This window comes from Myotis daubentonii, chromosome 3 (assembly GCF_963259705.1).
Source record: "Myotis daubentonii chromosome 3, mMyoDau2.1, whole genome shotgun sequence".
Lineage (NCBI taxonomy): Eukaryota > Metazoa > Chordata > Mammalia > Chiroptera > Vespertilionidae > Myotis > Myotis daubentonii.
This window is the reverse complement of record NC_081842.1, coordinates 219,834,426-219,847,928: the sequence shown is the minus strand read 5'-3', so window position 1 is coordinate 219,847,928 and position 13,503 is coordinate 219,834,426. Positions and strand designations below refer to the sequence as shown.

Genomic DNA, 13,503 nt, shown 5'->3' with positions numbered 1-13,503 from the left:
GCAGGGCCCCTGCTCTGGCCCCTCCAGCTGGCACTGCCCACTGGTCACACCTCCTGGGCCCATGGGTGTTCTGTGCAGGGCCCCTGGTCACCAGCCCCTCCAGCTGGCACTGCCCACTGGTCACGCCTCCGGGCCCCTGGTCGCCCCTGGCTCCACGTTGCCCACCAGCAGCTCCTGTCACAGAAAAGCCCTCCGAGCAGCAGCCCCGACGGGTGGGCACTGGGCGTCCTGCCGGCCTGAGGCAGCTGGGAGCAGGCCCCTCGCCCAGAACGCCTGATGGGGGGCTGTGCAGGAACTCGCCCGCCGGCCGGGGCGCAGGCTTTGGGGCCGGGGCCCTGGTCCTTGTGGAGGGCTCTCCCCCACCCCCCCTCTCGGCCCCTCCGTCCCCGCGAGCGGCAGCAGCCGGACGGGCCTCCGCCTGCTCAGGACAGAGGCCTGTGGTAAGGACGGGGCGTTTATTGGTGCAGGTGCTAAGTGGCTCCCTGCTCTCGGCTGCCGGACGGGCATCGCCACGCAGAGGGCTCTGGGGGCTGACCACGAGGCCTCCCCTGGCCCCCGACGTGGGACGGACACCGAAGGGGGAACTGTGGCTGCGGCCGGCGCCACACTCCTTTCTCCGCAGGCCACAAGGCCAGACGCCCAGGCAGCGTCCAGGCGCAGGGGCCTTGGGGGACACATCCCTGGGGCCGGCCCGGAGCCCAGCGCTGGGGCCCGTGTGTCCTGGGGGGTGGAGCCCGAAGGCGTGGGCCCTGGTGTGGGGAGCAGATGTTGCTACAAAATGAGTTTCTGCTTAAAAAGAGACCAAATTCGGCAGGAAACCAGGAAACACCTGCGGCTCCTGGAAGCCAGGGCTCGTGGGCTGGGGGTCGGCCCAGGACGGCCCTGCAGGTGCCGCGGCCTCAGGGCCGGTCCAAGGCCCTGTCCCCGAAGGTGCCTTCGAAGGTGCTGACCCCTGGGCTCCGAGGGCAGAGCGTCCGGCCGGCACGGTAGCAGGGAGCAGCCTGGCGATCTCTCGTCTCTCCTGAGGCCCAGGCCCTCCCAGCGGGCTCCCGGCCAGTCCCGGGCGCCTGCTGTGGTCCGTGGGGCTGAGCGGCTGCGGGCAGGACGCAGCAGCGCAGGAGGCTGGCTGGAGGCCAATCGCGCCGGCCGCTGGGGCTGAGAGCCGAGTCCGGGCGAGTCCAGGCCTCAGGGGCACCGCCTGCCCGGGGCGGCCCCTCCATGGCGGTCGGTCGGGTGGGTGGTCGGTCGGTCGGGCGGGCGGGCGCAGTGACGGCGAGCCTGTCAGACGTTGCTAACCCGGGCCTCCACCAAGGAGGCGGCAGGGGGGCCGGCGTCCCTGTCCGAGGGCCGCTCCCGCCTGACGTAGCGCGGCTTCCGCACTGAAAGGTGGAGACAGGTGGGGTCAGCGGGGCCTGGGGCGGGCGGGTATGAGCAGACCCACTGGCACCCCTGGGGCCGGCAGAGGCCAGGCACGCCCGACCCAGCAGTGACAGCCCCTGGCCTCAGGGGCAGAGCAGGGACTTGGTGAAGGGCCAGCCCAGGGAGGGGGTGACCCCAGGCCCCATGCGGGGTTCCTCCTCCTCCCCACCCCCCCGAGTCCGTGTCTCAGAAACGAAGGGGAAAGGGCACGGAAGCCCTGGCTGATTAGGGGGACCTGGGTGTCCCGGGGCCAGGGGTGGAGGCCACTGAGCCAGTCCCCGGCCTCCCTGCTGTGGCCCCAGAGGCAGCGAGAGCCGACGCACCTGAGGACTGCGGCGGGGAGATCATCGCGGCCTTGAAAGGAGAGGACAGTGAGACTGGGGGTGCCCGCGGAGGGACAGACACGGGGACAGACACGGGCACAGGCGTGACTTACGGCTTCGCTGGGCTGCAGGGCGGGGGCTGTGGGAAGAGCACAGGTGTCACCTGGGGGTCCCTCAGCCTGGGGGGCTGTGGACCCTGCAGAGGTTCCCCCACGCCTGCCAGCAGTGCCCTCACCGGGGCTCAGGCCACATTCCCACCTGCACTCAGGGGGGGCCCCAGGCGAGCCCCACCTTCCCGCCTTCAGCAGCCAACGCGCCATCCTGGGGGCGAGGACGCACCTCTGTTCCTCCCGTAGCAGAGCCGGGGCAGTTTACTGCTGCGCTTGAGGTAGAAGAGCCCGGCCACGGCGAGGATGAGGCCGGAGCTCACCAGGAAGGTCCCCAGGAAGAGCGAGGCTGCCACTCGAGGGCCCCCTGCAGGCAAGGACCCCTCAGCCCTTCCTTCCACGCCCGGGCCCGAGGGGGCACCACGGGCAGGGGGAGGGGCACGGGCTGGGGGAGGGGCACGGGCTGGGGGAGGGGCACGGGCTGGGGGAGGGGCACGGGCTGGGGGAGGGGCACGGGCTGGGGGAGGGGCACGGGCTGGGGGAGGGGGGCATGGGCTGGGGGAGGGGCACAGGCAGGGGGAGGGGCACGGGCTGGGGGAGGGGCACGGGCTGGGGGAGGGGCACGGGCAGGGCCATGACCCCCCAGTGGCGGTGACTCAGACCCTGAGGCAGGAACGAGGAGGCAGGGCCACAGAGGAGCTGGGAGGAGGGTGGGATCCCAGCTAAGGCGGCACCTGCCGCCCCTTGGACAACCTTCGCGCCTGCTGCCGGCCCAGCCTGGGGACAGGCGGGCACCTAAGTGGGCTGCCCGGGGCCGCCAGCCTCGAGGCCAGGGCAGCACACGCCACTTCTGGTCCTGAGATGCTCCGGGCAGCCGCGCCCTCCGTCCAGGGGCCACGCCCTCCTGTCCCGGCCCTGCCTGACTGCAGTGGCCCAGGGGGCATCAGGGAAGGGGGTCCTGTGCCCGCCCGGGGCCCCGGAGCTGAGGCGCTCTTGTCTGGATGCCGTGTCTGCACCCTCCGAGCCCCCCGTCCTAGCAGAGCCGGGGGACAGCGCGGGACCTGGGTGGCCTCCGGCCGCTGAGAACACACATCCGGTCACATGGACAAGGGGCCTGGCGGGCTGGGAGGGAGGCAGAGGGTGGACGCGTGGCTCGAAGGGCTCCCCCCGCCGGGACCGCTCTCCATGCACAGAGCCCAGGGCGGGGGTGGTCGGCCCCAACGCGGACGTGGCCAGCACCGTGGTCGGGTCGGCACTGGGACTGGGTCCGACGATGCCCCTCCCCCCGCCCTGCTCGGGCCTGGGAGCCAGCACACTCACCGGGACTCGGCCGCCCAGGCGTCCCTGTGCTCCTGTTTTCGGGGGACGGTGTGCCCTGGCCAGCCACTGTGGGGGCACACCTGTCAGTGCGGGGTCAGGCACAGTCCACAGGGGTCGCGAGTGTGACCGGGGAGGCAGACAGCTCTCAGCCACAGCTGTCGGACAGGAGGGACGAGGAGAGGGGCCGGGCGAGGGGGCCCCACTGCCCTGGGACAGGCAAGGCCCGGAGCTGAGGCCTCGGGGAGAGGGGGCAGGGGGCGTGGGGGGCGGGGACAGGGACCGGCGACCTACGGCCTCTGCACTCGGAGCTGCTGTGGGTCCCGTTCCTGCACCGCACGCAGCTGGCGCTCCCGTCCGCGTTCCAGCGCCTGAAGCAGCCTGTGCGACAGAGGCAGTGAGGACGGCCCGGCCGGGCGAAACCGTGGCAGCTCGCGCCTGCTGGTGTCTGCCAGCTCATTACCCGTCTGGACGTCAAGGCGGCACCAGAGGCTGGAGCGCCATGTCCCAGAGCCGTGTCACCAAAGCAGGTGGTGCTGTGGCCTCACGCTGGACGGGCCTCCGCCAGCACAGCCCTGACCGCCAGGCCCAGGCCACCCCTCCAGGCCTGGACGGCTGCCCTCCTCTCGGCCAGTGTGGCCTCCGCTGCCCCTGCACCTCCACTGGGTCCCACATACTCCAACCCCCCACACCTGCCAGCCGCCACCAGCAGCCGGCTCTGCTGGCCAGTGGCCGGTGGACAGCCCGTCCTGCCAGCTGCACCCTTCAGGGCAGGGACTGGGTCCTTCACTGTGATTATTTCTTAACATCCTCAGCACTTAGCACGGAGGCTGAGCAAACACATGCCGACCGGCCCCGAGTGCAGTGCTGGCCACGGCCGAGCTGGGGACAGCCACAGGCTAGGCCCCTCTCAATGACCTTCCAGACGTTTCACCCACGGAGGGGTCAGCGAGGGAGGCCTTGCTGCTGTGGCTCCCAGTGAGGGCAGGGCCCCAACGGGCACATGGGCGCAGCCGTGACCAGCGCCAGCCCCCACGCGCCGTGCTGGGCCCGCTTCTGCGACCATGGTGAGCTCCGTGCCTTCCCCTGGCGTTTTGGGGGGAGGGCCGTGGGGAGGCCGCGGTATTCGCTCCAGGGTCGGCTGCAGGAGGCCCGGGAGGGGCCTGGCGCCACCACGACGCCCCCAAGCAGCCCGCTGTGCGGTGGGTGCAGGGCAGCCCCGAGGGAGCCAGGAGCGCGACCACACGCTGAAGGGGTGAGGCCGACTCAGGGGCCAACAGGCCCTCTGATCACACCTGGCCCTGCCTCGCGGGGGAGAGGGCGGCCGGTCCCAGCAGGGCCCGAGGACAGAGGGTTCACCCAGGTCTACAGACACCACGGCGCAGTCGATGGCGAGTCCTCAGCTTTCAAAGTCCAACCTGAGACTCTGCAAAAGGGTCCCGCCACACAGCCTGGAAGACGCTGCCGTGGCATCGCAGCCTCGTGAGCGCACGTGAGCAGCCAGCCAGCGGGGAGCGAGCCGCGACCTCAGGCAGCTGGGGTGACGCAGACGTCGTCTTCGGGAGAACTAACCATTGCGGCTGCGGGTTCCGCCTGCTCACGGCGGAGGTGCACGTGCCTGGAACTAGGCGCCATCGCGATCTTCTCGTCCACCCGCACCTGCCTACAGCTTCCACGCGGGCGTTTCCAGTTCTCTCCCACCCTGACGAGGGGCCACTAAGAACGAGAACTGCCCTGGCCGGAGCCCCGGGAACAGAGCCGGACGCCCTGAAGTCCTGGACGGTCACGCGTGGACAGCCTTCCCGCCTGCTGCCGGGCGAGGCGCTCAGAAAGGCCACAGCCCCCAGCGCCGTCAGGCATTCAGGCAGCGGCCAGGAAACCCATCGACGCGGCTCTGTCCTCCCTCCGTCCGAGGGGCTTGGAGCTCAGTCTCTGGACGTTCTCGGCTGCCTGCTCTCTGGACACAAAACTGGGCTTGCGTTGCTCCATCGGCCTCCTTGTTCTGTCTCCACAGCAGTGCTTCCTACTCCCCCACCCCTGCAGAGGCCTCACCGGGGGAGCCACCCCCCACGCTGCCCCCCACACAGAGACCCCGGGCGCTGACCGAGGCGGCTCCTGTCTGCTCGAGTCTACAGCGACCGTGAGCCCCTGAAGGTACAATGTCAAATGAGGGACGGAGGAAGCCAGACTGTGTCGCCTACAACATGCCTCTTTGACATAAAAATTCTTTTCAGCTCAAGACACTTAAAGACACAGCAGGTGCCCTCCTCTTCCTCTCAGGGCTCCGTGCCGAGCCCATGGCCTCCCTCCCTCGGCCGGGCCTCCCTGGGCGCAGAGCCGGCCTCTCGCCTCCCCACTCCTCCCGCTGCTCAGCACCCGTCTCCCATGGGCCCTGCCCACCAGCCAGGAGGAGGCGGCCAGGCCAGGAGGGAGGCTGGCGTGGGGCCACCCCTCCGATCTCCCCGAGGTCTGCGCGCCCCCTGCCCTCCCGGCCGTGGTGAGAGCCGCACGGGCTCAGGCCGGATGCTCACCTGGGCCACACAGGCTCGCGCCGGGGCAGGTGGTGTTGGCGTCCACCACGTCCACACAGCACCTGGACTGCTGGCCCTGGAAGGGAACGGCCGGTCAGTTGTCAGTTCCCAGACCCCGTAGCCGAGGGCGCGTGAGGGGCCTCGAGGGGGAAGGGCCAGAGCCCCGGGGGCCGCAGGCACCAACCTTACTTCCCGGCACCCAGGCCACAGGGCAGGGCACCTACCACGCTGTCCGAGGACTTGCTGGCAACTTCCGCCAGGAGGCCGGCCAGGAGGACGGCGCGCGGGAGCGCCATGTCCCAGCGCGCAGGGTCTGCAGCAGAGAGGGCCCGGGCTGCCGGCGGGCGCGGGGGACCTGGCCTGGCCCCACAGAACGCGAGCTGCAGGCATCCAACTCCTGGCAGCCTCACGCTCTGCGGTCAGGGTGCTGAGCTGCCCGGAGTCTCACGGCCAGGTCTGGGGCCTGCAAATCAAGGTGCCGGGTGAGGCCCCGGGCGGTCACGGCACAGCCAAACCAGGCCGGCCCCGGCCTCCGGTGCTCCGGGTCCCAGGAGGCTGGGCTCGGACGGCTCCCCCTGCCCCCGCCACAGCCTCCCGCAGGGAGGAGGGCTGGGCAGAAAGGGGTGCGGGGCCGTCCTTGCACAGGAGTTCGGGCCGGGCTTGGCCGCCCATCACCTCGCTGGGTCCTGGTAAAACCGAATCCGTCTTGAGCCTCTCCACCGACCGGACCTGCCGGGTGGGAGGGTGCCTCGGGGGCGTGTCACAGGGACCTTGGTTTCACCCACTTTCTTCACAGCCGAGGGAAGGGCATCACAGGGTGACACAGGTCGGACCCAGGCCCGGGCGCCCCCAGAAAGCCTTCCGGGGGTGGAACACAGAGCAAGACGGACAGGAGGGAGCCACCCACACCAAGCAAAGCTCCGGGCTCGACACCGACCTGTGCCCGGGACTCAGGGCCGAGCGGTCGCCTCCCTCCTGCGGCCGGGCCCACACCAGACCAGCTTTGGCCACTTCCCGCCGGCTTCCGGGGCCACCAGCCCTGGCGGCGCGGCGGCGAGTGTCTCCTCGTGGGAAAGTCCCGCTAGGGACACCGTGCACTTGGCGGAAAAGCGGACGAGGTGCTGGGGCAGCGACTGCAAACACGTGCAAGTGGCCTGCTCTCACCCTCGTGTCCGAGCGGGAAACGGGGGCGTGACGTGGGAAACGGGGGCGTGTCACGGGAAACGGGGGCGTGTCACAGGGAAACGGGGCGTGTCACATGGAAACGGGGGCGTGTCATGGGAAACGGGGGCGTGTCACGGGAAACGGGGGCGTGTCACGGGGAAACGGGGGCGTGTCACGGGGAAACGGGGGCGTGTCACAGGGAAACGGGGCGTGTCACGGGAAACGGGGGCGTGTCACGGGGAAACGGGGGCGTGTCACGGGGAAACGGGGGCGTGTCGCAGGGAAGCGGGGGCGTGTGCAGAAAGCCGATAGAGAACGTGCACACCCTCAGTCACAGGGCAACGCGGAGAAGCGCCCTGCACCCCATCCCACCAGAGGCCGGGCGGCACCATCCGCTCGTCCCCAGGAGGAGTGAGCGGCGACGCAGGAACCTGAGCCGGACGGAGGCAGCGCCATCGGCTCCGTTAAAATGAGGTTTCTCACGGGAACTACGGCGCGGCTGCAGAAACCGTCCCGGCAGGTGGGCGCTCGGGACAGGGATTCGCCGCTGCGGCTCCCGCTCCCGCCCCAGCAGCCACACGCCGGCTGCTCCTCGGCCAGGAGGCCCGAGGCCAGCGCCTGGAGGAGGCCGTGCCCCTCTGACTCCCAGGCGGTCCCCGCCGCGCGCTCAGGCCTCTCCGGTGGGTGAGCCAGGGCAGGGCCTCCCCTCCCAGGCACTGAGCCCCCCCGCACCCCCCCCTCCCAGGGCTCGCCTTAGGGACTCGGGGCGCAAACATTCAGCCCGCCCAGGAGCCCCCGGGACCGCAGGGTGTTTCCTGGCACCACGGCGCACAGTGCCACAGCCGGACGCATGGGTCAGAGCCGGTCGGACCTGCCTGTGCCGGCCACTGGGGGGGAACCACACCTCAAAACCACTGAATAAATGCAAGTCATTTTCTATTTTGGACCCAAGAAGCCACATAGCTGGTAAAAGGACATCTACAAGGTCAAGAGAAACTCGGTGAGAATTTAAGTGGAACTATTGTTCTTCCCAATTCTTTCCTTAGGGAAACTGGCCTCAACTCAGAACCGCCGTCAGGACACGGGCACGAGGAAGGGGAACCGACTGGGACGGTTTTGGTCAGTTGGTCAGGGGCTGGGTCCCGGCCCGACGACCCTGTGCACAGGCTCCCCCACAGGAAGGCTTTCCTGGGCGACCGCCGGGGGCCGGGGGACCCCACCTACACGCCCCGCCTTCCGGACGCTGCGGCTGGAGGGGGCGTGGGGGACGCGCGGCCCAGCGCCCGTTTCTCCCACTGCTGGGCACACACGAAGGCCCGCGGGACGTCACCGTCCGTGTGGGTTCGGCTGGTCGGCTAAGCTGCAAAGGGAGCCAGTGTGAAAAGCCACTCGCAAAGCAACCCTAACACCTGCTTCTCCACCTAAAACCCCGACTTGCAGAGAGAGAACACAGTGCTGGCTGGATGAGGGGGAAGGTGCGGCCCGGGCCGGGGAGCTCAGCTGGTCAGAGCGTCATCCCGCACACCACGGTTGCGGGTTCGATTCCAGGTCAGGGAACATACAAGAGGCAACCCATGAACGCGTAAGTGGAGCAAATGGATGTTTCTCTTTCCGTTCCTCTCTCTCTCTAAAGCCAATCAATAGTGCTTTTAATGTATTTGTTATTGATTTCAGAGAGGAAGAGAGAGATCGATCCCCAGTAGGGGTGGTGCAGGAGGCAGCAGGTGCCCCGATTGAAAATCGAACCCGGACCCTCAGTCCGGCCGATGCTCTATCCGCTGGGCCAAACCGGCCAGGGCAGCACACGGTTTTTTGAAGTTTTGGCCTGTGACTGCGGAGCTCGCGCTGCGCAGCGCTCTGGTGTCCACCCCCAGGGATCTGCGTGCTGACCACCATCAAAGGCACCTGTGCGCGGAGACCACGTGTCCTCAGATGACCCTGAGCGAGGGGCTGTGGGCCGGCCACTGGGGACCACCTGCCGGGCAGCCCTTGGCTCTGCTTTCGGGAGGGACTCGTGGGGGAGGGGGCGGAGGTGGGGTGCGCCCGCCAGGAAAGGGCTTCTGCGCAATCCCGGCTCTGGCTCCTCCTACGGCTTCTGAGCACAGCGAGGCCGGCGGGACCCGCTGGACCCGCGGCGACACCCCAAGGACAGGCCAAGGCTGCCGTCCCGGCGGCGGCGACCCTGAGAACCACGCGGAGCAAAAGCGAATTCGATGGGACGAGGCGGCTACAGGTTCGGTCACAAACGGCTTCGGGCAGAAGCTGCATTTGCCAGACGCTGTTGCCTGAAATGCTGTAAAAACCGTACCCGAACCACCTGGTCTCCATCACGTCGGAGCTAAAGCATCTACTCCGTCCTCAGGCGACGACGCTCGGCTGCGACGGCGAAACCTACGTTTCGGCCAAGCCCGGGCGGTCGGGCGATGAACGCGGAAACCCCAGGGAAGAGGCCGCAGGTCCCGACGGTCCGGCGCAGCGGGCGCCGTGGGAGGCCCGGGGGGCTCGGGACGGGGCCCCAAGTCTGGTTACGGGGGCTCCCTCGGGCCCTTTGTCCGGTCCCCGGCCTCCGCCCGCCCCGAGACTGCCCCGACCTCGGGGCTGCGCCTCCAGGCCGCCCAGGCTCCCGCCCCGCACCTGCCCAACGGGCCCGCCGCCCGCCCACCCCCAGCCTTTCACTCACCCCGGCGCCCCTTGGGTTCCTCTTTCGTACCCCCCGCCCTCCAGGTGGTCGCGCCGAGCACCTTGGAACTTGTAGTCTCACCGCTGCCACAGCCCGGGTGCCAGGGCGCGAGACTACCAGCCCCGAACTACACTTCCCAGCGGTCTTCGCAAGAGCCCACTCTCGCCAGGTGGGTTCCGCTACAGGATTCTCGCGAGGCCGTGTGAGGCGCGCGCGGAGCGACCTGGGAAGTGTAGTCTAGGGCGCCGCGGTCCTAGCCTCCGGGCCCTGTACTGGGCTAGGGAGGGAGGAGGTGGAGGGGAGAACTACACTGCCCAGGATTCCTCGCGCGCTGACGGTCTTTGGCGTTGCTAGGAGACCGGAAAGCCCGGCGGCGGCTGGACAGCAGCGGGCCGCGAAGTGCTGACAGCAGATCTGACCCGGTTTCGGGCGCGGATAGAAGGCTCCCGCCTGCGGCCGAAGCGACGCTGGCGCCGGCCGCCCCTCGTCTCCACTAGAGAAAGTAACAGCACAGGCCCATGTGGCCGATGTGCGGAGGCCGTTGTCTGAGTGGATGGGAGAGCGCGCGGACTAACCCATTTCGCTGCTGAGCGCCTCGGAGACGCTCACTGTCTCCGAGTGGCGCCTGCAAAAACCGAGGCTTCCGAGCCCAGACCCTTCGGACGCTTGGCTGCGAGCCCCGCGCGGGTCCCGGCCAAGCTGGGCAGGGACGTTCACTCCGCGTGGGGCTCCTGATGTGAAGCCCAAGACGGGATTGGGGGTGATGTGGAGCCTCTGTGGGGTCAGGTGAAACAGGATATCGCGGTGCCTGGTCAAACCTCCCTTGGGCATGCAGAGCGCCCCGGGGGAAGGGGGGGTGCCAAGGAGCTTCTGGGAGAAAAGACAGTGAGATTGACCACTGCCCTTCTCGTGTCCGGCCTGGTTATACCTTCCCTGGGGGTGGGGCTGGCCCCCAGAGCAAGCAGGCAGGCAGGGGCACTGCGTGTGCCCGGGGGGGTGTCATCCTAGGAGAGGCGCTGCTCTCTGGGTCCCGGGCGGAGCCAGCTTTCCTCAAGGGCCGCTTGGAGAGCAGTGTCTGGGCCGGCGACTGAACAGAGACCTGTGGCTTGGCCTGGACCAGGGAGGGGCCACCACCGTGCACGACTGTTACACAGGCTCTGCAGGTCTCGCCGCACGTCCACGTCCACGGGACTATGAGCAGTCGGGTGACTGGGTTCCTCTGAGCTAGTGAAGCTGGTTGGACTCGTTCGTCTTCCCGCCCAAGCTCCACCCCATGGACTCCCGGGAGGGAGGGGGCTGGGAGTGCGCCCCAATCAGTCCCAAGACCATGGGTCAAGGTGACAGAACTGGCCCCCTGGGCTGGCTTTGTCCCAACAGGGCACCAAAGTGGGTGAATTTCCACATGTGTGGGCTCACGCTCATCCTCTGAGCCACCGTGGACAAAAGTGACAGCCTCTCCGTGAGTCACATGTGTGCTCATGAAAGGGCTGCCCCTCAGGCCTTGGCAGGCCTTGGTGTTGTCTCCAGATCCGGCTTAGAGTAACACCACGTTTCCACCAGCATCCCTGAGGTCCTGCAGGTGTGCTAGACCATGGGGGCCACAGGACAGCTGGCACCTGCCCACACCCCCTGCCCCAGGCTCCTTGGCTCTGGGATGCCCATCGGCCGAGTCCTGGGGGTTCTCCTCCCCTCTTGCTGCCGTCTCAGGACATCGTCCCCAGCTGGAATGTCCAGTTTTCAGCAGCCACAGAGCACCCGTCTTTCCGCACGAGGGGTTCCCGGAGCACAGGGATGGGGTCAGGAGGGAGAGTGGGTGTGGCTGCTCAGCGGGCGTTCAGCGTCTGCTGGGTTTCTCTCCTTGGCAGCGGGAGGTTGGGGTCCAGGATGCCCCTCAGGCCTCTGGCCTCGGAATGACACCACGCTTCCGTCCACCAGAAACGGGCGTGCGCGACCAGGACGGGCTGGTCTCTGACGGCAGCAGGTTTTCAGAATGATGTGGCCGACGGCGGCGATACACACGCCTGAGAGCGAAGTCACGCCTGGGAAGGTGAAGCTCACGTGAGCAGGAGGAACCTGGGCCGTGGCCTGGGCCGCCTGAGCCCTCGGATCCCGTCTGCGTCCCGGCTCTCGCTGTGCTGGCCGCTAAGGCGCCCCCTGCGCCTGCCAGGCGTCGCAGAACGACTTTCCGGGTCCAGGAGCCGAGCCGCGTCCACCTCCGGGGCCGCTTCCCGAGACCCGGGGACGCAGTGGGCCCGGCCTCCTGTGATTTGTTTCTGAGGCTGTGCTTCCCCCGGAACCTCCCCAGCGCCATCTGCCCAGTCACCACAAAGCGGTCACTCAGGGCTTCTCAGCACGGTCGAGCCCAGGCTCCCTGAAACGCCACCAGAGAAGCCTGGGGGCGGGAGGCTGCTGAGTGCAGGCGGACTGAGTCTGCAGAGGCCGGCCGGCCCGGTTGTGGTGGTCAGGGAGGAGCGGGCTTGGTTAGGCCTGGACGCGGTCCCGGCGGTAGCTCAGGGTTGGTGGACGCAGGAAGGCGTCTTTGTGGGATCGGTTGAAAGCCTGGTGTTTAAGTTTTGGGTTGTTTTTTTTTTTTTTGCCATAAAGCTCCTGAAATGAACAGTAAAGTTCTTTTATCTTTCTGTGCAGGAGTTTCTTTCTTTTTTGTTTTTTTTTTTTGTTAATCGTCACCCAAGGATATTTTCCCCATTGATTTTAGAGAGAGTGGAAGGGAGGGAGGGGAGAGAGAGAGGGAGAAACATTGATGTGAGAGAGGCACATAGATTGGTTGCCTCCTCCCCCTCCCGACAGGGCTGGGGATCAAACTTGCAACCCAGTAGGTGCCTTTGGGAATCCAACCCGGGACCTGGGACTCCTCAGGGCAAGGACAGGTGCTCTAACCACTGATCCACCAGCCAGGGCTGCGCAGGGGGTTCTTGAAGCCGCGCCCACGCCTCTGTCTGAGGCCGTGGGATCCTCGCCTTCTGCGCTGAGCAGGGCCCCTCCCCTCCTACAGGGCTGAGAGGGCTCTTGTTTGTTTCTGCTTTTAATCAGGAACAGACGTTGACTCTCAGATACTTTTTAAAAACATCCACCGAGGGCCCTGGCTGGTGTGGCTCAGTGGAAAGAGCCTCAGCCTGAGGACTAAAGCCCCGGGTCGGGTTCGGGTCCAGGCACAGGCCCGGGCTGGGGGCTCGGTCCCCAGTAGGGAGCCTGCAGGAGCAGCCGATCCGTGATTCTCTCTCATCACTGATGTTTCTATCTTTCATTCCCTCTCCCTTCCTCTTTGAAATGAATAAAAAGATTTTTAAAAGCCTCTCGAGGTGATGCTATGGTTTCTCTTTCTTAGTTCGTGCTTGTGTGGAATTACACTGATTTTCTACTGTTAAGCCAACCTCCCGTTCCTGGGGAGCCCCATCTGGTCGTGATACGGAATCCTGCTCCCGTGTTGCTGCCCACAGTTTGCCAACACCGTCCAAGCTGAGGGTCAATTAGCTCAGAACTTCCTGTCTGTGTGAGAGGGACTCGCCGCAGGGCTGCAGTTCACCGCGGACCCGGGCTTTTCCGTGAGAAGATTCTTAACCGTATACTCAGTTTCTTCTCTTTTAGGAAAAAAAAACCGTTTTATTTATTTATTTATTTATTTATTTATTTATCTTTAAATAAATTTTATTGATGTCAGCGAGGGTCTGGTTCTGTGCTCCTGTAACATGGCTGTTGGAGCAAAGGGGTTGCAGCCCCCGCAGCTTCAGGAAGCGGGGAAGCCACAGCGGCTCAGGGCAGAGCCGGGACCAGCTGCACCCACGGGCCAGGATGGGCCCCAGGAGCCTGAGCCTCGGAAAACAGCCCCCCCCCGCCCCCGGCTCCTGGGGCTCCGTTGCATCACCCCAGGAAGGCGGGGGGTGGGGTGGGGGGGCGGGGGGCGTGCCTGGGCCAGGGCTCCAGGCTCCCTGCTCCTCCATGAC

The 13,503-nt window shown here is 67.2% G+C and overlaps 1 protein-coding gene across 5 annotated transcripts; it reads right to left on the bottom strand.

The window, feature by feature from the left end:
• Nucleotides 1-438: 438 nt before the first annotated feature.
• C3H1orf159 (chromosome 3 C1orf159 homolog) lies at nucleotides 439-9,794 on the bottom strand. Of its 5 annotated transcripts, XM_059691621.1 has the most exons (9): nucleotides 9,542-9,718; nucleotides 5,922-6,160; nucleotides 5,698-5,773; nucleotides 3,461-3,547; nucleotides 3,170-3,235; nucleotides 2,082-2,216; nucleotides 1,856-1,881; nucleotides 1,743-1,773; nucleotides 1,167-1,379 (listed from the first exon to the last, which is right to left on the bottom strand). In XM_059691621.1, the coding sequence occupies exons 2-9, from the start codon at nucleotides 5,991-5,993 to the stop codon at nucleotides 1,282-1,284; spliced, it is 591 nt and encodes a 196-aa protein (XP_059547604.1). In that variant the 5' UTR covers nucleotides 5,994-6,160; nucleotides 9,542-9,718; the 3' UTR covers nucleotides 1,167-1,281. The 5 variants fall into 5 exon arrangements, with proteins under 5 accessions (XP_059547600.1, XP_059547601.1, XP_059547602.1 ...); XM_059691617.1 differs by lacking the exon at nucleotides 1,743-1,773 and having other exon boundaries at nucleotides 439-1,379; nucleotides 9,542-9,746; XM_059691618.1 differs by lacking the exons at nucleotides 1,743-1,773; nucleotides 9,542-9,718 and adding an exon at nucleotides 9,170-9,531 and having other exon boundaries at nucleotides 439-1,379.
• Between the last annotated feature and the right edge of the window lie 3,709 nt (nucleotides 9,795-13,503).